The sequence below is a fragment of the Vicugna pacos genome, chromosome 14 (assembly GCF_048564905.1).
Source record: "Vicugna pacos chromosome 14, VicPac4, whole genome shotgun sequence".
Lineage (NCBI taxonomy): Eukaryota > Metazoa > Chordata > Mammalia > Artiodactyla > Camelidae > Vicugna > Vicugna pacos.
This window is the reverse complement of record NC_133000.1, coordinates 73,158,719-73,180,945: the sequence shown is the minus strand read 5'-3', so window position 1 is coordinate 73,180,945 and position 22,227 is coordinate 73,158,719. Positions and strand designations below refer to the sequence as shown.

Genomic DNA, 22,227 nt, shown 5'->3' with positions numbered 1-22,227 from the left:
GTGCCGAGACCACCCTGGGCGAACAGGTGGAGACTTCCATAAGCACCGTTGCGGAAAAGACACTGAAGGAACGCAGCAGCGAGGGCATGCTCTCTGGCTGAAGGGCCATTAAACAGAGTGCTCTCCACGCTGGGAAGCCCATGCCGCCTGCCCTCCTGGGGCACTCTGTGTGGACCTGCACCACCCACCAGCCTGGAGACGGAGCCCCAGGCATCCACCCTGGTGTAGGCGGCCTCGACCCTTGAAGCTGGGGCTCCACCTGCAGCACAGGTGAGTGTATGCAAAGCCACCGCGCAAACAGCCAGGCCGGGAGCTGCCCTAAACCTGGCCTCCCAGGGCGCTGAGGCTCAGCCCTCCCGCAGTGGGAGCTGGTCTCCAAGTAGCCAGGCTGTGCACTTCCCTCGGCAAGGGCGGTGCTATGACCTGCCCCGCCTTGGGGGCCCGTGCTCCCCAGGCCCTCGGAGGAGCCGTGCCCACTGGCCTTCCACTTCCCCCTGAACTTTCCCCGTGTGCACTGAGGGGCGGGTCAGCACCCCTCCTGCCGGACAGCTCCTTCATCCCCTCTGACTCTGACTCTCATTGCGTCACCTTGGCCGGGAAGCCCTCCTGGTGCTCGCACTGCGTCCGTGCTTAGCCCGCCAGCAAGCAGCACACAGTCAGAACCAGCACTGCTCTGCCACATTTAGGGTATTTGCTAGATGACCTAGAATCCTGGGTGCCACAGATACTTCATTTTGCACCTTTTCTGCGCACAGAGGGCTTCGACCTTACAGGCAAACCCCATGGTCCTGCCCCACACAGCCGATGAATGGCTTTAACTGTGACCTCCTTCAGCAGTGTGCTCCAGGGGACAGATTCAGCTGAGCCAGGCTGGCTCCAAACACAGATGAGCACTCTGTTACAATGTCCCTGAACGCACGCACACACGCTTGCATGCACACGTGTGGTTTACAAGAAGGAGGTTAAATTTTAAATGGAGTCCTGGAAGAGCACGTGTGGTATTTAACCAAAGGCATATCCATCCAGGGACAGTCCAAACCCTGAACCAACCGTGGGACAAAGAGCAAGGTTTGAACTCCAGTTTTGGGTCCTGTCCGCTGGCCGTAGCCATGAACTGTGACAGGAAAACATGCACTTCACCCCGACGCCCTGTCAGAGCTGACGCAGCCTCTGCCCGAGGGGGACGCAGCAAAGGCTGACTTCAGGGGCACTGCACGCAGTCCCTCCAATGTCTTAGTTTCTGTTCCAAGCCAAGCTGAAGGCGTCCAAAGAAGAAAAAGGAAGCTCAGCTCACGAGGTGGCATACACGGTGGCTTAAAATAGCCCCGAATTACAGCGCAATGTGTAAGGGCCGAGGCTCACACAGGCGGCCAAACACACTGGATAAACAGAGCCTCTCGGCCACCGGCCTGCTTCTGTGGCACCTGCAGCCCTGGTGGAATCGTCCAGGCCAGAGGGCCAGTGTGCGCAGGTGTCCCCTCCAGAGCTCCAGCCCAGCTGGCACCATGCGGTCGTTTCCTCAGAGAGCCTTGGGGGAAAGCACAGGCCAGGTCTAGGCCCACAGCCCAGGATGGCATCTGTGTGCCAGCTCCGTCCCCCAGCTCCCCTGCCCACGGACGAGGTGGCAGCTCTGTCCCCCAGCTCCCCTGCCCACGGACAAGGTGGCAGCTCTGTCCCCCAGCTCCCCTGCCCACGGACGAGGTGGCAGCTCTGTCCCCCAGCTCCCCTGCCCACGGACGAGGTGGCAGCTCTGTCCCCCAGCTCCCCTGCTCGGGGACGAGGTAGCAGCTCTGTCCCCCAGCTTCCTTGCCCACGGACAAGGTGGCAGCTCTGTCCCCCAGCTCCCCTGCTCGGGGATGAGGTGGCAGCTCTGTCCCCCAGCTCCCCTGCTCGGGGACGAGGTAGCAGCTCTGTCCCCCAGCTCCCTTGCCCACGGACAAGGTGGCAGCTCTGTCCCCAAGCTCCCCTGCTAGGGGACGAGGTGGCAGCTCTGTCCCCCAGCTCCCCTGCCCACGGACGAGGTGGCAGCTCTGTCCCCCAGCTCCCCTGCTCGGGGACGAGGTAGCAGCTCTGTCCCCCAGCTCCCTTGCCCACGGACAAGGTGGCAGCTCTGTCCCCCAGCTCCCCTGCCCACGGACGAGGTGGCAGCTCTGTCCCCCAGCTCCCCTGCCCACGGACAAGGTGGCAGCTCTGTCCCCCAGCTCCCCTGCCCATGGACGAGGTGGCAGCTCTGTCCCCCAGCTCCCCTGCCCCCGGACGAGGTGGCAGCTCTGTCCCCCAGCTCCCCTGCCCACGGACAAGGTGGCAGCTCTGTCCCCCAGCTCCTCTGCCTGCGGACGAGGTGGCAGCTCTGTCCCCCAGCTCCCCTGCCCGCGGACGAGGTGGCAGCTCTGTCCCCCAGCTCCCCTGCCCCTGGACGAGGTGGCAGCTCTGTCCCCCAGCTCCCTTGCCCACGGACGAGGTGGCAGCTCTGTCCCCCAGCTCCCCTGCCCACGGACGAGGTGGCAGCTCTGTCCCCCAGCTCCCCTGCCCACGGACGAGGTGGCAGCTCTGTCCCCCAGCTCCCTTGCCCACGGACGAGGTGGCAGCTCTGTCCCCCAGCTCCCCTGCCCACGGACGAGGTGGCAGCTCTGTCCCCCAGCTCCCTTGCCCACGGACGAGGTGGCAGCTCTGTCCCCCAGCTCCCCTGCCTGCGGACGAGGTGGCAGCTCTGTCCCCACCACCGCAGAGCCGGGGTGGAGATCAGATCCCACATGCTGGCTCAGAGGGGCACACGCACACGCAGGAGGAAGCAGGGCCGGGCTCCCAGCATCCCTACCACCCTGTCTCAGGCGCCCCTGAGAGTTCGCCCGGCATCTGGTCACACCCTCATCAAATGCCAGCCGTCTGCACCCCACTTGTCTTAGTAGCTCCTGCTTATCCCCTTGCACCCCCTCCAGGGCACACAGTAGGGCCTCAACAAATGTGCTGAATATGTGAGTAGAATTTCTGGCAGTAATATAATCAGTAAATTCTTGGAACAAAACGCCCTGGGGTTTTCAAGGAGAATTTTTGCCAATTCTGCTGGAAAACTGCTAACCGCTAGGATTTCCAAAGCAGTAGTGGGGAACCCTAAGACTTACAGAAAAAATGATAGGAAAAAAAATCTGTATTTTTATTGTGTAAGAATCAATGAAAACTCTAACTTTTCAGTTATGATTTTCACAAAACAGAGTTTTAAAGATGAGCCAGCTCGCTTCAGAAATTCATCTGGCGATAAACCTGAAGAATAAAACCATGCTGACGCAAGGCCACGGGTGGTCGTGGCCCGGCCCGGGTCTGCCCTGGGCCACCCTGCCGTCCTACGAGTGGCCTCGAGGACTATTCCGGTTTTAGGCAGTGTATCTGTTCCTTGAAAAGCACTCCTGCCTTCGGAGGCGGTCTTGTTACCTGACCAGGAATGACTGATTAGCTTGAGGGACACTGATGGTGCCCGTCTCACATGGGGCCTGGGCTGGGTGCCAGCCACGAGAAGACGGACGGGGCTGGCCCTGGCTGCCGGGGACCCCCGTGCGCAAACAACGACGACACACTTCCAGGAAGGGGGGCTGAGCGGGGACTGGGGTGCAGGGCTGTGGGGCAGCACGTGTGCAGACCAGCACAGAAGCACCTGCCGGTGAGGACGAGAGGCCTGGGCCCCACGAGGAACATCTGCGACCGTCAGGGCAAAGGGGCTCGTACACCCGTGCACAGCGGGACATGCCTGAGTCAGTGACGGATAAACGTGAAAGAACTGGGCAGATCACTGGATTTGAAAAATGTGGTTATTTTAACAGTGTTACCTTCTAAAGCAACAACAGACTTGACTGGAAATTTCTCGGCATCCAGTCCAGGACTAACGTACTGATTCAAGAAATGTTTGTTGTCAGTGCATCATGCAACTGACCCAGTGGTTCTTACAATTTAATTCTTAATTCAGCCTTTCATGGGACATCATGTGAAAATTTGTTTTAAAATTAAAAAAAAAAGAAAGAAACACACTGGCTATTAACTGGTGATGGCATGTCAAAGCACTCTGTATGTTTCTAAGGATTTAAAAACAAAGAAAAGCTGACAATGTAACACATATCCTGTATAATATACTTCTTTTGAAACATTCCGAAGTGTTTTGATTTGTCTCAGATTGACGGTGACATAGGGAGTGTGTGCCCGGTGGGCACAGGGAACCGGAGCCGCCCCGGGCCGTGAGGGAGACGCTTTGCCAGAAGGACAAAGGTGGGGCCAGCAGCCCCCGGTGGGTTTGTACCTGTAAGATCGGAGCAGACACTGAGTTGTTAGATGGAACAATGAGGCTGCCAGGAGGGAGTCCGCTCACCCGCCCCACCTGCAGCCCTGGACAAGGGGCAGGAGCTTCTCGGAGCCCAGGGGGCAAGAACGAACAGAGGCTGGGGGAGTCCAGTCCATGGGGATGGGAGCGACGGAGTCACCAGCAAGGACCCTGGGCACCCTCGCCCGGACAGGCGGACTTTCTGGTCCTCTGGCCGTGAGGAGGCTGCGTGGGCGAAACGCAGGCTGGTGACGAGCGCTCCACGGGCAGCTTGGGAGCCGGGAGTGGACGCTGCCGATGAAAATAAGCCCAGGGCTTTCTGCTGACGTCACCCCCGCTCAGTTATCACCGCTGGACACAGCCCCGCCCAGCCCTGGCACACAGCCTGCAAACCACCTCCACCACGCGAGGGGGGCTTCCGTGGTAACGAGGGCCACCGAGGTGGCGGCCAGAGAACCAAAGACTAAACAGCCCATCTGAGGAGAACGTCGCTTAGAAAACGTCAGTGTAATTCCAAACCTCTAGCCCGAAAAGTCCCTGTAACGCTCTCAAGGTCCCGCAGAGGAATGAGTGCCCGGTGAGTCCTGAGTGTCTCGTGACCTCCACGCCAGAAACACGGCAGCTGGTGAGACTGTCTTCAAATCATAATAACAGGGCCCCTGAGGGCTGCCCCGCGAGAGAACATACAGGCATGTGTGCACACACACGGACGTGCATGGATACACACAGCGCACCCACCCACAGGGCACGCTGTATACACACACGTGCACATACCCACATGCGCGTGCGCACACATACACGTGTCCCAGCAACTCGAGGAGCTCAGGGAGGTGTGGGCTCCCAGGCGCCCCTGCTCCTGCACTGGGCTGGTGTCCCGAGCTGACCACCCACCATGGCTCTGTGTCCCACCGGACAGCAAGGGCCAGAGCCCACAGTGCCACCAGGCAGAAGGGTGTCTAGAAGGGAGAGGCTGTGCTACCCGCCTGGGAGGAGAGAAGGTGGGGCGGTCGCAGGCCCGGGCTCCAACACTTACCGCGATTCTCAGGACCGACGCCTTCACTGAGGTCCATTTGTCCTGCCTCCGGTCTATGACCAGGATGAACCCAATGCCGGCATCCTGCAGGCTGAAACGAGGGGGAGCTGCGGTTAGTGGGCGCAGCTGGCAGACAGACTTTCCCGGCAACCTCAGAATAAACCGGCTCCTCCTGTCACCCTCCTGCCACTCCACACTGCGAGAGAAGACACGTGCCGAGTGGGCATCTGAGCAGACCACAGCCCTTCCAGGGCCCCGCCAGGCACTTTCCAGAGCTCGCTCCGACCGAGACAGACAGATCCCATCTGTGTGTCTCCCAGCCTGACACGAGCCAGCTCACGCCGCAGAGAGCCGGGCAGGGCCCATCTTTCCGGAGTCCAGTTTGTCCCGGTCAGAGCCGGGTCATTTTCCCTTCCATGTGGGCCAGCAGGCTGACCCCTTCACAGTAAGTTCTATGACCCACGCATCACGCTAGTCCCAGCGTCTGAGGTCCCGAGTTCGTCCATGTTACAAATCGCTGACGGCACTGCCACAACGTGGGGAGAAAATCCCCGAGGCGCCCGGAGGTGCACAGGCAGCTGCTGGGGACGAGAGATGAGATGTGGCTACTGGCACAGCAGCATCTGAGCGCTGGGAGTGACAGCCTAACGCAGGCGCCTGAGTCACAGTGTGGAAACCAGGAGCCACTTCCGCAGGGTGACGCCGCCTCCAGCCGGCTGCGGGTGCCAGCGCGCGCCCGCCCATCCACGTGGACACGAAGGGGGGCGCAGGCCTGGGGCGCTGACTTGAACTATTCCTTCTCACGCCTGGGAGCCACCTCAGGGTTCAAATAAGGACCAGAAATACCCGGATCACGTACAAGTGACCCCGTGGACGTGCTCAGCCTGAGGTCAACGCTGTGCGACAAGGCCTGAGCCAGGATGTCCCAAATCCTGACTCTCTGAGAAATGATGGCGACACAGCAAGTCGCCCCTGGGTGTGTGCTGAGCCCTTCTGCACGTTGGGCAGTGCAGGACCCCCCCTGCTCAGAGTCACCTGGTCCGGGACCCCCGACTCTGTTGTCCCTGCTACTCCACAGGAGGCCTTGGGATGGCACACCTGTTCTGACCCCAAAATAGGTTCCTCTGTTGCCCAAATGTACCCAGTTTTTGCCATGGAGCTGGGCAGCCCCTGCTGCCCTCAGCGCGTGTCCTGTGCGCAGAACTCGGGCACAAGCAGGGCGGGCAGCCGGGCTGCACATGGTGGGATGGCCCAGGGCCCCCAGCCCCGTCACCTGAGTCACCTCATGGCCTCTGCCACCTCCCTGCCCCCCGTAACTGGTGTCCTTGGCTCTTTATCTCGCTCTGCACTTTTGAACACCACGCGGTAAAAGTTCCGTAACACAAAAGGCTCATGTTTCAACCAGTGGGAGGACCAGCGCAAGCTCGTGAGGAGGCAAAGTCACCGACAGCAGAATCTTTTAGAATCAAAATCACGAGCGAAATATAAGAAATCCACTGGACCCGCAAAAACACGTCCCAGAAGGCAGGCTGCGCAGCGAGGACGGACGCCAGGGCAGGCAGCTCACGGGCCCGTTGTGGGAACACACGGCCCAGCTCTGCGGTCGTGTTGCTGCCCGGCAGGTGCCCGGCACCCGCACAGCGCCAGGGAAGGGGGGAAGCCCAGCCCGGCCCCCTTCTCTCCTGCTGGGAGGGGTCCTACGGGCAGGCGTCGCACTGAAGCTCGGGGCCAGTCTTCTCGCAACGACCCAAGAGATAGGCACTGCTCTCTCATCAGCCCGGAGTGGAGGGGCTGGGGCACAGAGAGGTTAAGTCATTTGCCCAGAGTCACACAGCTGCTGAGCACTGACAAGTGAGCCCCACGGTCTGGCTCTGAGTCCAGACCCCCAGGCTCACTCTGCAGGATAAAGTAGCCCCTTCCTCCTCCCGACCCCTGGGCTGCCTCCTGCGTCAGGCCAGGCAGGCCTTTCCTCTCAGGGGACCTGGCCCCAGGAACACACAGCAAAGAGGCCACATGCCTGGACCCGGCTGGGGCCCTCTCATTCCCACCACACTTGGGGAACACTGACTCAGAGGCACAGAGACGTCACAGAACGCACCTCACGTGGGGATGTAGGGGCCCTTCACGCCCCCTGCGCCCAGAGCAAGGCCCCCAGGAGCCAGGGCCCTGCAGTCCCGGGGTCCGGCCACTCACCCTCCACCACACCCGCCCCGCATCTGTGACCTCACGTGCCCGGGGAGAGGGCGGGCGGCCCCCGCTCAGAGGCACCAGAGGTCAGCCCCCAGGGCCCTCGAGCGCCAGGCCTCGGGCCGACGGTGCTGACGGCGGTGGCCGCAGAGGAAGCTGGAGGGAGTGGCCTGGAAGCCGCAGCCGCACAGGGAGGTGCTCCCAGGACCCCAGACACACGTGGCCCTGCGGACACAGATGCCGGCCTCCAGCCTCCTGGCAGCTGGCTCAGCGGGGCCGCCCTGGACAGCTGCCCAGCAGCTGGGAGGGTGATGAGCTCACTTTTGGCTCCAACTCACAAATGGCGTGGAGCTCGCACAACTTCCGGTTCTTGTGTCCTTGGGTCCGCTGTGCCCCTCTAACACCGGGGCCTGCGAACTTCTCCGGGGTGGCCCTCGGTGGCCTGGGGTCCGACCCCCATCATCCCCCGCCCCCCATCCGGGCAGGAGCAGCGTGAGGAGTCAGGAGACAAGGGCTGGGCAGTTCCCCGCTGCGAGGCCAGCCGTCCCGGGCATCACACTGTCCAGCTCTTGGCCCAGATGCAACTGTTCTCGGACCTGACACAACTTGGAGCAGAGACGGGCGGAGACACAGAGATGCCGGGACGACAGAGGGGAGGGCGGTGGGAGAGCCAGGGTGGAGAGGGCGGTGGGGCCAACCCACCCGAGTGCGTCCCCAACAGCGGCGCACCCGGGACTTCCGAGGTTTGTTAAACGCAGACCCGGGTGCAGGGGGTGCATTTCAGGGGGTGCATTTCCAGCGGCTCCCAGATCTAAGGCAGGTCCCACGGACAAGCCCTGGGGACTTTCCATGATCAGACCCCACGTCAGCACGTCCGAGCTTCTGCCCCAGAGGAAGATCCTGGAAGGAGGTCCGGACCCCTGGGGTGGATGCTGGACCTCCGCCTGGGTGGGGTCAGGAGGGAAGTGGGGGCCGGAAGGAGGGGCAGTGGCGAGCCCCCCGCGGTGTGACCCCGTGGTTTCCATCAGCCCCGTGAGCTCTGACGCCTCCTGCGGCCGCGGCGGGGCACTTCTCAGGAAGAGGGCACGGTGCACCCCAGTAAGAGAGGAGCCCTGCGCTCCTCCCTGCCTTTGTTAAAATGGGGAATCACGACCCCAGTGCCTGCAAGAGCTTAGAGCAGAGAGAGACCCCGCGAAGGGCCTGGCCTGGGGTCAGGGAAGCACCCGACCACCGAGTCGCCCCTGCCCTGCCCGCCCGGGGGAGCCCTCGGTCACACCAGACCTGGTGGCCCCTGCTGGCCTGCTGCTGCCCAGAACCCCCGGGGGCCACCGTCCCGAGGTCCGTGACCCACAGCCTGCAGCCCAGAAACCGGCCCGCTGGTTGAGCGCCCACCGGGCAGAAAGCATAGCGACTAGAAAAACATCCACCTTTGTATTGGGGGGTGGTAACCAGGGTCATTTGTTTATCTGCTTTTTTAGAGGAGGGGCTGAGGAGCGAGCCCAGGGCCTCGCGTGTGCTGAGCGTGCGCTCCACCGCTGAGCGGTCCCCTCCCCCACCGTCCAACTCTTTCTACAAAACTCTCCCGCCCGGGGCAACAGTACGTGTCTGTTCTCACGGCCCCGTCGGCCCCGTCAGGGTGGCGAGGGCCAGGCGCGCACGGAGGACCGCGGGCACCGGCCAGGGAGCCCCGGGGAACAGCCCACTCCCCACAGAAGCACGGCACTGTCTCCAGAGCCCGAGAACATGCGCCTTTCACTCTTTATGTTGTTGTTTCTTCCCGCGTCAGCACCAACACGAACGTACCCAGGACTCGTCTGAGCGGACGCACGCCGGGGGGAGGTCCGTCCGCAGACAGTGCCGAGGTCTGTCTCACGGCGGGAAGGAAAGCGCACCTGGTTTTCAAAGACCGATTTCCACCCAGCTCAGGAGCACAGCTTCCTCCAACATGACGGACGAGCACAGCGTGGTCCACGCACGCGATGGAGTCTACCCCATGTCAACACGCTACAACACGGATGGACCTTGAGGACGTCACGCTTGAGGACCAAGCCAGACACGAAACGACGACTTCTGTGTGACCCCACTTGTGTGAGGTCCCGGAGTCGTCAGATTCAGAGACGGAAAGTAGGCGGTGGGCGCAGGGGCCGGACGGCGAGCAGGGAGGGAGTGTGTAACTCGGACAGAGTTTCAGCTCCACAAGACGACAGATTCCGGGGGTCTGCCGCACACCAGCGTGCGCTCGGGCAACACCACTGAACTGCACACTTAGAAACAGTCAGGACGGCAGGTTGCTGCGTGTTACATGTGTTTCTCCGCAACTAGAAAAATTATACTGAAAACCCCCACCACCCACACGGCTCCCTTAAATGCACACCCAAAAAGACACACACGTGCACACTGCTGGCCACTCCTCTGTAATCGCGGAGTGACCTGCCCCTCCCCAAGGGCACGGAGACACAGCACCACCTGGGGAGTGAGACGCACGCGGAGCACCTTCTGGAACCCTCGGCGTCTGCTGCCGATCCTCCTGTTCACGCGCAGCAGGGTTCTCTCTGTTTCGTCGCCGCCAGGTCCCAGGGGTGTCCAGATCCGGCCACATCTCACCCGCCCCCGCACTCCCCTCCTGTCGCATGAGCTCTGCAGGGAGGCAGGCTGGCCACAAGTCCCTGGAGTTGTCCCCACCGGCCTGCAGACGGTCGCGACCCATCAGGAGCTGCAAGAGCTGTGGGCGCCCGGGCAGTGGAACCAGCCCCCAGCCAAGATGGGCTCAGAGGCGCCCCCCCGCCCTGTGTGGCCACTGCGGGGGCGCTGCCGGCCGACACCCTGGCTGATGAACTGGTCCGTCCAGCTTCCCCCACGGGGCGTCTTCCAAAAGACCCACGACCACTGCACACTCACAACCGTCTGCTGCGTCAGGACGAGGCCTGCCCGTCAGCCGTCAGCCTGACGTTTCACGAGGGCCGGTGACTGTCAACCAGATGTAATGGCTTAACCCAGTGACCCATCGCCCGCACACAATGACTGAAGCAAAGCCAGGGGGTGTTTCTAAAGGACCAACGAAGCTTCGTCAGCGGCTCTAAGGTCAGTGTCCTGGAAGCGGCCTCCACGAGAGGTCCGTCCACTTAACTTGTGTCTCCGTTTAAAGCGCACGCGGTCCTAGATCTCATCCTCCACTTCGAGGCTGTGCTGGTGCATTCACTGTGCGGGGTGACCAGCCGGTGTGGGGAGTTGCCCCTTCTCGAGAAGCACCCGCCCACCTCCCCCTCCTGCCATCGAGGAGGAAGGCCGGAGGGGCCTGCGCTGCCGACCGCGTCCACCAGGTGGCAGCCCCTCCCTCCCGAACACAGCGAGCACAGGGCGCCCCAGGTTCCCGCAGGAGGGGGGCCTGCCCCCACACATGGGAGTCCTCCGGGGGCGGCACCCAGGCCCCTGCTGTACCCCCGACACCCATACTTTCTCGTGTGCCCTGAGTGGTCTGGAAACAACTGCGGGGTAAGCGGTGGGTGAGTGCACTTCTGTCTCCTTAGGACCCCCCACTCCTTCCCCCCCGCCCCCGAGGAACCAGCCCACAGCTGCCAACAGCCGCTGGGCCCAGGGCTCGCAGTCCCGCAGGCACATCGGGCCGGGGCCCCTCCCCTCGACGGTCCTCCTCGCAGCGCCCGCGAAGCACGGGGCTGGGCTCCCACGCGGGAGATTCACTCCGGATGAAAGGGCCCTGCCGCACCCTCCACCGGGAGGGAGACACGTGAGCAGAGTCACACCGACCAGCGCCACACACACGGCGCCTGGAGACGGAGCCCGCGGGGCTGGGCTGCGCGTGGTCAAACCACCCCGGGGCCCCGTCCCAGCACCGCTGCCCCACCATGCGGAAGCGAAGCGCCGCCATTCCGCCATTCCTCCGCTTCAGAGGGAAATGTGCTTCTTGCCCTTGGGGCTTGTGCGTGGACCGTGCCTGCGACCTTGGACGCGAGGATCCGGAGAGGCCCGACCTACTGAGGCAAGAACCCCTTAAAAACAGAAGAAACAGAGGTGCTCGTCCCGCCTGAAGGGCAGGTGAGCGCGCTGGAGCGAGGGCGCAGAGGCAGCCCTGCCTGTCAGGCAGGTGGCGCCCTGGGCTTCCTCTGCTCTCTGCAGGTGAAGCCCACCTGCCAGCACATGTTTGCGGAGGAGCCACGTGCTGCTCTCGGGGCCCCTGTGCAGGGGAGACAGAGACCGGCACCGGGCTGTCAGGTTACAGGTGACACTCCAGGTGAGCCTCGTGAAGCCGGCTTCTTTCCTAGGTGTGCAGGACAGAGGGCATCCCAAAGGAGGTGGCCTGCAGCCTGGGAAGGAGCCGTCTCCAGTGCCCTGGGCGGAGGAAGCAAGTGCAAAGGCCCTGAGGCCAGGAGGCCTGAGGACCAGCAGGTGCAGCAAAGGTGGTGACCCAGGGGAGGGTAAGGTCTAAGATTGGCCTGTAGTGCCTGGGAAAAGGCCGGCCTCTGAGATGGGTGTTGGGTCTGCTGGGTAGAAAATGACTCTTTGACCTTTCCAAAACTAAGAGTGACCTGAAACCCCGTGTTTCCATGCACAGGCAGGTGAGGGTTCACCGTGCTGAACTGTTCCAGGTGGGCAGTGGGAGACCACTCACCACCCCCCGGCCACGGCCTGTTGTTTAGCTGACACCGAGTGGTCACCATAGCAAGGCCACCCTCTGGACACTGAGTCCGGGCCAGCCAGCACCTCGGCCGGGGCTGGGGAACCACGACTCCAGCTACAGAGCTGGTTCGAGGTGAGTTTTAATCTGCACGACTTTGGATCGTAGGGACAGAGAAAGGAGGTGGGCAGTGAGGAGGCCACGGGACAGTCCAGACCTCTCTGCAAGCGCGGAGCCCTCTGGCCTGCACATTCTCTGCTTCTGAGTTCTCTGATTCTACCCACTTATGGGTCAGGAAAGAGGAGCAGGTGGTCGAGGGGCTCCACGCAGTGTTCTGCTGTGAGGATGGGCAGGGCCGCCCCGCTCACAGCCCACAGGGGTAGGACCGAGACCACAGCCTCAGACCGTGGACAGCGCCCACACAGGTCCTAGCTGGGAGCTCCTCTGCCTGGCTTGGGACAGGCCTGTGCCGCGGGAGAAGTTGGGGGGCAGGACAGCCACGGTGGGAGGAGGGCTGCAGAGGGACGAGGGATGCCCGGGGAGACGTTACAGAAGGGAGCATGGGGAGCTGGCCAGAGGCCCGCCCTGCAGAGGACCAGTGCGGCTGCCCAGGCACCCACAGTCAGCTGCCAACAGACACCCCATCTTCTTGTGAAATCACCAGACTCCCCAAACCAGTGCTGAGAGCAGCTCCTTCCTCTTGCTGGTCTGACCCAGGTGTCCCCACCCCAGGGGCCGTGCGGCTTTTCTGCATCCCATTGCTGGGCTTGCCAAGAGCTGGACCCACCATCCCCACCCCAAGGACACCCTGCGGTGACACTCCATGGGGGAGCCCCCTCTTCATGTCCCTCTCCAGACCCCTGATCCTACTTCAGCGATGTCCCCCGGGGCCTAGGGCTTCGTCCTTGACCAGCGGTGACACCTGCCTTCCTGGCTGTGACTTCAAGGGCCAGGGAAAAAATAAACAAAGACGCTTTGCAGTACAACAGGGCCCCCATGAAGCCCCTCGAGGGGGCTGGGCCAGCCCAAGGGGCCCTGAAGGAAGGCCACGTGCCCCCAGAACACTGAGCACCCCTCTCACCTCAGCGCTGCCGCCCGGAGCCCGGCCCAGCGAGTCGGGTACCGAGAAACATGGAGACGGAGGCGCACATCCTCCGTCCCTGGGCTGCACGTCCCCCAGCTTTCTCTGCCAGGTGACCTCTGCCCAAGTCCGTCCAGACGGCTCCCCTAGCTTAACCTCCCCACCCACAGGTTTCTGCAAGAACCTATGCCCCCTCGCAGGCCCCGCCCTGACTAGTGGAGACCGACCACTGCTGACCAGCAGTTCCCGTACGACGGGCGTCGTCGGGTGGTCAGACCTACCGTTTAGGTCAGTCTCCCAGATTAGCCTAATTCATGGAGCTCTGTTACCAGCCCCTGAAACCCAGAGGGAGAGAGCTGACGGCTCCTGGGCAGAGCCTCCCGCTGCGGCCGGTCCGTCCCCACCCCGGGCACCACGTGGCTGTCCGCGGCGCCCTAACGAGGCAGCTGCAGCCGCACCACTTCCGAGAGGGAGACCAGGGACGACACTGGGGCTGCCTGGTGTCCACTCCTCGCCCCCTGGCTCCAGGATGCCATGCTGCCCGCTGTGGCCAGTGGGCTCAGAGAAGCGCTCCCCACCTTTCTGGAGGGCAGGGTCTGGTTCTGCTTGCGACAAAACACGCACCTGGGGATGCTGGTGAGGTAGGTCATGACATTCTGGAACTCCTTGTCCGGGACCTCACCGAAGGCTGGGTAGTCGGGGAAGGTGATGACGGGGCTGCCGTCCTGCCCCCGCCCGCCTGGGGAGAGAGAAAGGCGCCACTTAGCTTGGCGGCCGGGAGGGGAAGCTCCCAGGTCTCAGCAGAACAGTCACTTTCCAGGAGCACCAAGTAACTCCCTCTCCGTGTTGTTATTAGGGGAGAACTGTGTGCTGTTGAGGGTCGGACCTGGAAAGATGTGAGATGAGTGAAACAAACACCTGTTGTTCCGCCTCCACAGGGCAGGGCAGCACGCTCCTCCCAGACCCTCTTCTTGCACTTCCCGCAGCGGAGACCGCACTGCACAGAGAGCTGGCGCCCTGCGTCCCTCCTGTGGTTGTGGACATGGTCTCCATGCCCCTCCACAATGCGCCCGGCACTTAGACATCGCACACGACCCCAGCTGCCCCTGACCCTGCACCTCTGCCCCACGAGACCCTGGACGGACAGCTTCCTCCTCACGGGAGCCGCCCCTTCGGTGCTGCTGGGAGGAGGTACAGGCGGGACGGGGGCACTTCCAAGGGAAGGTGCACCCAGCACACATCACACACAAAGCGGGCAGCGGCCCGGGGTCTGGGAAGGGAGAGCGGCCCCGCCCGAGTGAGGCCGTCGTGGAGGGGTGAGCGCAGACCAGGGCTGTGAGCTTGGTCTGAACTGTCCCCCAGCCTGGGGGAGCAGCACAGACGCCAGGCAGTGGGGCCAGGTGGGAAGTGCCCGCCAGCTGGTGTCCTGGGTGGCTGGAGACGGCCACCATTCTCCTCTGGGGACAGGGTCCGTTTCTCGTCCCTCTGAACCCAGGTCTGAGCTGGCGGCCTGCTCCAGCCCACAGGAGGCGGCAGACGCGGTGCGCGCGGCTCCCGAGGCCGCAAGTTGCGCCAGCATCTACCCCGTCAGGGCTCCTGCTTGGGAAGCGGTCATCACAGGAGCCACAGCCACACAGGGGAGCCGTCTGCCCCAGATCCGGGCCGAGGAGCGATCTACCCCACTGTCCCACAGGGCCACCAGGCCTCGGTGACAGTCGTTTGGGCCTGGGAAGGCAGCGGGCCCTGTGAAAACTGGCCAGAGTGTCCTCATGCTGGGAGTGGACAGTCTGGGTACCGGATGGGCTGGAGAGCGATGTGGGCGCCACTCCCGCTGGGCTCTGCTGACGGGTGTCCGTGACACCCAGGACGGCCCAGCTTGCTGTGGACGTTCAAGCTCAAGATGCGTCGTCACGGGCTCCCAAACTAGGCGACGTGAGCAGCACCCCACGTCAGCTCGCGGTCTGGGGTCAGAAGGGGCGGCCGGCTCGGCGGTGCCCCGACATCCGGCTCCCTGGGTGGTGGGGCTGAGTTCGCTCTCAGCCCCCAGGGCGTCCACGTCCCTCCAGGCGGCCCCATCCTCCGGCTGGTGGCAGGGAACCTCGGGCACATCAAGACCCTCATCCTTGGAACCCTCGGTGCCTCCGAGGGCCCAGCGCTTCGTCAGGCCCCCAGCTCACAGCCGCTCGCTGGGGCCTCAGTTACTTGCGCAAAACCCCTCCCCGAGTGCCTGGGCGGCACCTGAACAACAGAGGAGGCGTGTCTGGGGCTCCTCCCACGTGGTGACACCACAAGTCACCACGGTAACACCAAGGGCAGGCGTGGCAACTTGGAGGAAGGTGGAGGTCACGACCCCGTCCCACTGGGAGACTCATTTCTCGGAAGGACACCCGCTCTGTCCTTCCTCCGTGAGGCCGGCACCCCTCGTGGCAGCCGCCCCACCCAGAGGGCCAGGACGCTGTCTCCACTTCCTGCTCCCAGTCTTTGGTCCTCGAGAGGCACTTCAACCCTAGAGCAACACCACAGTTCTGCTCCTGGGGGACGGTGGGGAGAGCCCCGGGGTGCAGGGGCGGCTCTCAGGGCTCAGGAGGGACCTTGACCTGCTGGCTAGAGGCCATCATCCTCCGGACCCCTAAGGGGCATGCAGGGAGCCCTGGCAGGCAGGCTTGCCCGATGGAGGAGCGACCACGCCAGGGCACTGCACTTGGGCAGCTGGCACTGTCCAGTGGCTGGGGTCGTGCACCTCGGCCGGCAGGACAGGACGGCAAGACCTGGACCCAAGGGGAGGGCAACAGGTGGATCATGACCAGGACACGAAGTGACCCCAGCATAGGCTCCTGGGCAGTGCCAGCACCTCGCCCATGTCAGCCGCACCTGGGGCACAGAGGACGGAGCCACAGAAGCCAGACCCCAGGCCCCGGACACTGCACGGAGGCTGACTGTGCCGCAGCTGTGCCTACTCGCCTGCCCCAGGGAGCCCTGGCGTCCAGGAGGCCTCAGCAGCTCTAGGGCTGCATCCCCCTTGGGACCCAACTGACCTCTGGCCTGTGCCCACCAGCCGCCCTGAGCCGCCCTCGTCACAGGCGTCAGTCCAGAGGAAAGCGGGCTGCACCACAGCTGGCCCCCAGCCCCCACCATGCAGCCAGGGGTGAGCCACCAGCCGGGCGGAGCAGACCCTCCCTCCCCGCCACGCGGCCCGGGCTTCGCACTCACCAGACAGGTAAGCGAAGCACTTCTGCAGCTGGTCCTGGATGTCCGCAGCGCAGAGCGGGCTGATGTCCTGGTGCATGATTTCATCTGTGGGGAGAGCAGAGCAGATGGACACATGCTGTCACTCAGGAAACTGCCTCACCTGCCACGAGTCTGGGCCAGCCCCCCGCGGCCGCGCACCGTAGCAGACACCTAAGGGGACCCGCGGTCACGTGTCAGGAAAAAGGAATGTCAGTTTCCAGCATGCAGAAACCTTTGTTTCTCAGGGCACAAAAAACTGTGTCCTGAGCGACTCATCGACGTTTAAAACGTGTGTGTCGGAAGTGGGGGGAGGGGCGGGGGCGCCTGGCAGCAGAGGGGAGGCGCCGGGCAGTGGGGCGGGGCTTGGGGCAGCGCCAGCACCTCGCCCAAGTCAGCCGCAACCGGAGGGCCGACCCCTAACACAAGCGGTCAGAGAGCTGCACTGAGGGAGAACAGACCCCTTTGGTCTGCAAGTGTCCACCCATGTCCCAGAAGTGGGCGGGCCACCCTGGGGCCTTCCCCTGTTGTCTGGCAGTGGGCAACCTGGCCACTGCAGTGGGTCCAACACTCATGCCTCCCCACTGCCCGGCACTGACCCCGAGGAGGGTGCTGAGCCCAGTCCTGACGCAGCACTGACCGGGCGCAGGTTCTGGATTGGGGCCTGGGAGTGACCGGGCAGTACTTCCAGCCACAGCCTGGAGGCACTGACTAGAAGCAGGAGGGCTCAGCGTGACTCCCAGGGGAACCTCGACGCCGAGGGGACGTGTGTCCCTGTCGAGCATGAGGTGCCAGGGCACTGGCGGGTGGGCCACGGAGCTGGGCCTGCTCCACGTGCTGCAGGGACCCTGCGTCTCTAAGTTGATGCCCGGCTGACCACACGTGGTGTACGGCCCGGACCAGGGACGTTTGCAACCTTGAACATGAACACAGTTCCCTAAAGAGATTCGTGATGGTGGTGATGACTTGCCAACAGCTGGAAAGTCAGCTCTCCTTCCCCGCCCCTCTTCAGACCCTGGCCTCCAACAGCCGGGAGACTGAGGTCCCAGAGACCTCTGACCCCGGGGCTCGGTGGAGGCAGTTGGAAACCCGGCCCTCCTGGTCTTGCAGACAAGCAAAGAGGTGACACAGGGAACACACAGGCAGGCCCCCAGGCCCTGGCGATCTTTTCTGGAACTGCTGACCACATGGCCGGCTGCCCTTGGACTCGCCTGGTGCTGACAAGGAAGTGACTGGGTTGGTGCCCCTGGGCCTGCCGCCCAGACAGAGCGGCAGCGGGTGCTGGGTCCGGGACAACGGCAGCACATGCGCCTCCAACTCAGACGCCAGGACTCTGCCACCTCCTGGGCGTGGCAAATGTCTCAGCCATGCCTTTCTCTTTCTAGGGGAGAGAAAAACAGGGTTGGAAACAATCGCTCCAAGGGAACTTGAGCTATTTCAAATTCCGGACGCGGTGGTTTTCGGTGTCCACGCTTCATTCGTGTGGATGTGTGTCGGGGCAGCGGACGTGGCCGGTGCTTGGAGATTTGATGGTGCCTTTTCCTTTTCTCAGCACAGGGAATGACCACACTGTCGACCGTGGAACCTGGGCCCCCTCCTCAAATCTAGCCTCTGCCAGCCTGGGATGCGTGTGTCCTGGACGTGGACCCCTGGGCAGCAGGGTTGCCCTCAAGTCTGGAGAGGAGATGCCCAGGGCAGTGGACAACAGCATGCACACTGTGGGCCGGCAAGCCCCCGGCGAGTGTGGACCCAGCGTCAGTGACGAGCGTGGATGCAGGGCCTCCCGCCGTCCAGGCCCACCAGCTCGTGGGGAGAGGAGACCACGCGTCTCAGGGCCGCTGATGGCCTATCTGCAGAGATTCTCAGACCTGATTCTGGTGGCTCCGAGTGGCAGGGACTTCCGGTGGCTCGTCCTGTCACGAGCACACTCCCATGTCCCCAGGCTCACTGCGGACATCACAGCTGTCTTCTCTCCCGGATGGCAGACGGCTTTCCCACATCCTGGGGACAGAGCTGATACAACTGACTGTCTCTGCGCTTTCTGTGACAGGGTGACAGTCTGACCAGCTGTGCCACTGTCCATGGGATTTTCTTCCACAGAGGGATGTCCATGTAGTCTCCTTACCCACCCTCCTCTCGGGGTGGCAGGTGTCCTCACACTCTTCGAGCTCCCCGATGGGCCGAGGCCCTGGCCACCTCAGGGCCTTTGCACAGGCTGACCCTCAGTGACGCTCTTCCCATCTCAGTTTGCGGGTCTGCTCTCAATTCCCAGCCGAGATGCTGCATCCTCAGGGAGGCCCTCCTCCGCCTCCCAGACTGGCAGGGGACTCAGCGCATCCTGCATCCCCACGGGGCCCACGTCCCCCCACAGCCGTCCCAACCCTGGGCAGGAGCTCAAACAACTCGTGTTCGATGAGTGATGCAAAGGGTGACCCTCCAGAGCATCCATTAGAATCCAGCAAACTTCGTCCTGGTGCGCACACAGGCTGGTTTTGGAATCTCTGTGTTGCTGGTTCTGTGGGTACCAACTGCTGACCACCGCCGTGCATCCACCGGCAGCCGAGCCCTGGAACCCAACACCTGTGGGTTTTCTGGGGCAGAACTCAACCCATATTGTGCCTTAGATCAAATTGTAAAATAGGGCTGCTCTGCGCATGGAACGCATTCCTACAAGTGGACTGTCCAAAATTCATCACTTTTCCCACTGGCCGCCCCTCCCTGAGCTGAGAACAGTGAGGACAGCCCCTGAGCACCGGGAGTGCTGCTGTTTGTCATGCGGCCCCTGCGGGCGCAGCCGCCGCATCAGACTCGCGGGCTTTGCTCCTGGTCCACGGCAGGGCAGGTTTGCACTTGGTGCTGTGCTGTTTTCCAAGGTCCCCGTCCACTCCATTTAATCCTGCATTTGAGCCACCGGTGTCCGCTGGCTGAGGAGGAAGTGGGGGACCTGACCTGTGCCGTGTGCGCGTCCGGCCGCTCCTCCGACAGGGGTCCGGACGGGAAGTGGGGTTGCCCCACCCGCCTGCTCGGCGTGAGGGTCAGGCAGGCCCGGCCCCTGCACAGAAGCGCTCTGTGTGAGCACAGTGCCCCGCAGACAACCGCCCGCTCCGAACATTCCTGCGGCCTAGACGTAAACGGAGACTCCGGGCAATTATCCCATTAGAGGGTCGCTGCGAGCTGGGGAGGTTAGGAAGGTCTCCGATCGGGGGGGCGCGGGGGAGAGGACAGCCCTTCCGTCTGTGCCCTGCAGGGTCACAGGCTGACCTGCCCCCCGCGCCGGCGCTGGGAGCCCATCTGAAAGGCCGCTCTGTCTGGAGCACCGCAGGGGCAGACCCCCGCTCTCCAGTGAGGTCAGTGGGATGACGTCTCAGCTGTTCTGGGACCCGGCTCAGTTCCCCCGAGGACAAAAGGGAAGAAACCCTGAGTCCTGCCTCGTCTGGGCAGCAACCTGAGATCCGGGGCGGGGGGGCGCCACTTTTAGCTTCACACCTCTTCGTCCTCACACAGTCGGGCCTGGCGGCAAATGCCCTCTCGCAAACTGACTCGTGGGTGTGCTTTACTCGGGACGAGGATTCCGTAATGCAGGGCAGGCAGCGTCCGGCCCATCCTGCCCACGTGCAGGGCCTCTGAGCCTCATCCTGGCCGGCCGGCACCGCCTCAGACAAAGAACACACGCAGAGCGCGCAGGACCCTGGAAGTCCGCGTACCGGCGGTAAAGGCCGGGCTCAGGGAGCCCCGAGCACCAGCAGGAGCCTGGGATTCGGGTTCGGAGGCTGGTCCCTGCCTTGCTGGTGACCTTGGAGCTCGCCGGAGGGAGACAGGAGCCCGAGAAGGGTCCTACGAAGGGGGGCAGCTGGTGAGAGGCCCTGGCCCCAAAGCCCACCAGGTCCATCACGAGATGATTCCCTTCCTGTTTCCGTATGGCTGGAAGTCCACACCCAGCACTTTGGTTTATTTTCACTCAATAAACAACACTGATGCCCTTTCGGACTCCAGGGTGGAGAGCCCATGGGGTACTTCACCCACTCACTTGGGCGGGATTCCTATTCCACCGGGGCCCCTCCCAGGAATCCCCAAGCCAGGGCAGAGCGTGTGAGGACGAACAGCCACAAAAAGGTGTCTCCAACCCGGGGCGGGGCGGAGGGGTCCGAACAGGCTCCGTTCTGAGCCTCGGTCAGCTGGGACGCGCAGCTCCCCGAGCGCCGGGCAGCGCAGGGGAGACGCCCCGGGGCTGTGCGTGACCTGCGGGGGGCTCCGCGCACATCTGCACTGACTGGGCTGGCTTCTCACTCACAGCCCATCCTGGGCGTTTTCAGTGAGTCTGGGCTCCGGGTTGAGCACAGACATTTCACGTCACATACGACACGTCGCTCACGCAGTTCACTAATGTTCTCCCTGGTTTCCTAATTTCAGAAAATGAATCCCCGCAAATTTTAAAACAAAAGTCTTGGTATAAAAGACCCTCGACAGAACTCGTCCTCGGGGAAGCACCGGCCACACAGCCTGAGCTTGGGGAGCCGGACGCCGGAGCTGAGCCGTGGGAGCCTCCCGCGTGGGCGCTGGGACAGAGCTGAGCAGAACTACGGGGAGCCCAGGGGCGGCAGCGGGCGCTCCCTGTGCAGGCGAGACCGGGAGCCCCCAGGCCTGCACCTCCCAGACTGCAGCCCACCGCCTGCGTGTCTGCAGCTCAGGCTGCGGGGGGTCTCCGGATGCAGAACGGACACAGAACCCTCGCCTGGACACGCTGGGGTCTCCACCCCGTCCGGCCCTGCCAGCCATGCCCTCTCAGGTAATCTCAGACGGGCGCAGAGCTCCCAGGGCCGCCCGCCTGGGGGACGCTGATGCGGACGAATCCTCCAGCGTGGCGGACGGCAGAGGACCAGGGCTCCCTCGGGGACACCAGGAGGACGGTTTCCATCAGCCCGTTCACCAACACCCATTTTACCGAGGTCAGAGAAGAGGTCAGCATCCGGCCTTGGGGCCCACCGTCCACACCCACACCAGGCCAGGCACCGCACGGGGCTCTGGACACGAAGCTTCTAGCACACTTCACACCCCAGCTTGTACATGTGCACACCGCACACCTGATGGTTTCTGAGCTGGAAACAACTTCTTAAAAACAGCTTTAGGAATCCTGTTAAGTGCATCCCTCTGCCAGGTCCAGGGTGAAGCAGGGCGCGGAGACACCTGCCTTAGAGGACACCTGCCTCGTTGCTGACGGCAGAAGCCCCAGTGAGCCTCAGAATCCTCCTTAGCACAGGCTCCAGGCAACTCGGCAAGCAGGCGGAGATGGCAGGCCTGCCTGGGCGGTGCACGTAAGCAGTGCTCGCAGCCCACCGGGCCCACGCCAGCATGGCCGGCGCGTTTCCCTGGGGGCCCCCGCTCCCCTGCGGGGTGCTCTGGGGTCTGACTCCAGAACCGCACTTCTCTGCACCTCTGGCAGAGCCCCCTCCTCGGCCAAGGAGAGAAGGGCCCCACTGTCAGACAAACTCGGGAAGCACCACGGAAAACCTCGTCTTGGAGGCTCTGAGACCACCTCCCAGACACGACCGGTCGCGGTGTGGCGTGGGGGAAGGGTGTGCACAGCGTCTCCGGGCTCCGGCAGAAGCCACGCCGCAGGTGACGTACTTCCCCGAGCACAAGGCCGCTCTGGCTGGTCCTCGTCAAAGCAAAGGAAGAGCCTTAAGCGAAACCCCAACGAAAGTGCCTGCGGAGCCAAAGGCACAGCTTCAAGTGGAAGCAACAAGCCCCCGAGGTCTCAGTCG

The 22,227-nt window shown here is 63.2% G+C and overlaps 1 protein-coding gene across 16 annotated transcripts in view; it reads right to left on the bottom strand.

The window, feature by feature from the left end:
• Positions 1-22,227, bottom strand: part of MCF2L (MCF.2 cell line derived transforming sequence like) — a 103,187-nt gene that overhangs the window by 28,295 nt on the left and 52,665 nt on the right. For 15 of the 16 annotated variants that reach the window (XM_072976568.1, XM_072976572.1, XM_072976575.1 and 12 more), the window contains 3 exons: positions 16,451-16,534; positions 13,865-13,979; positions 5,340-5,430 (listed from right to left, as the gene is read on the bottom strand). In XM_072976568.1, coding sequence (XP_072832669.1) covers positions 5,340-5,430; positions 13,865-13,979; positions 16,451-16,534 — 290 coding nt within the window. Of the gene's footprint in view, positions 1-5,339; positions 5,431-13,864; positions 13,980-16,450; positions 16,535-17,676; positions 17,828-22,227 lie in introns of those variants that run through there. The other variant, XM_072976576.1, reaches the window with a different exon arrangement.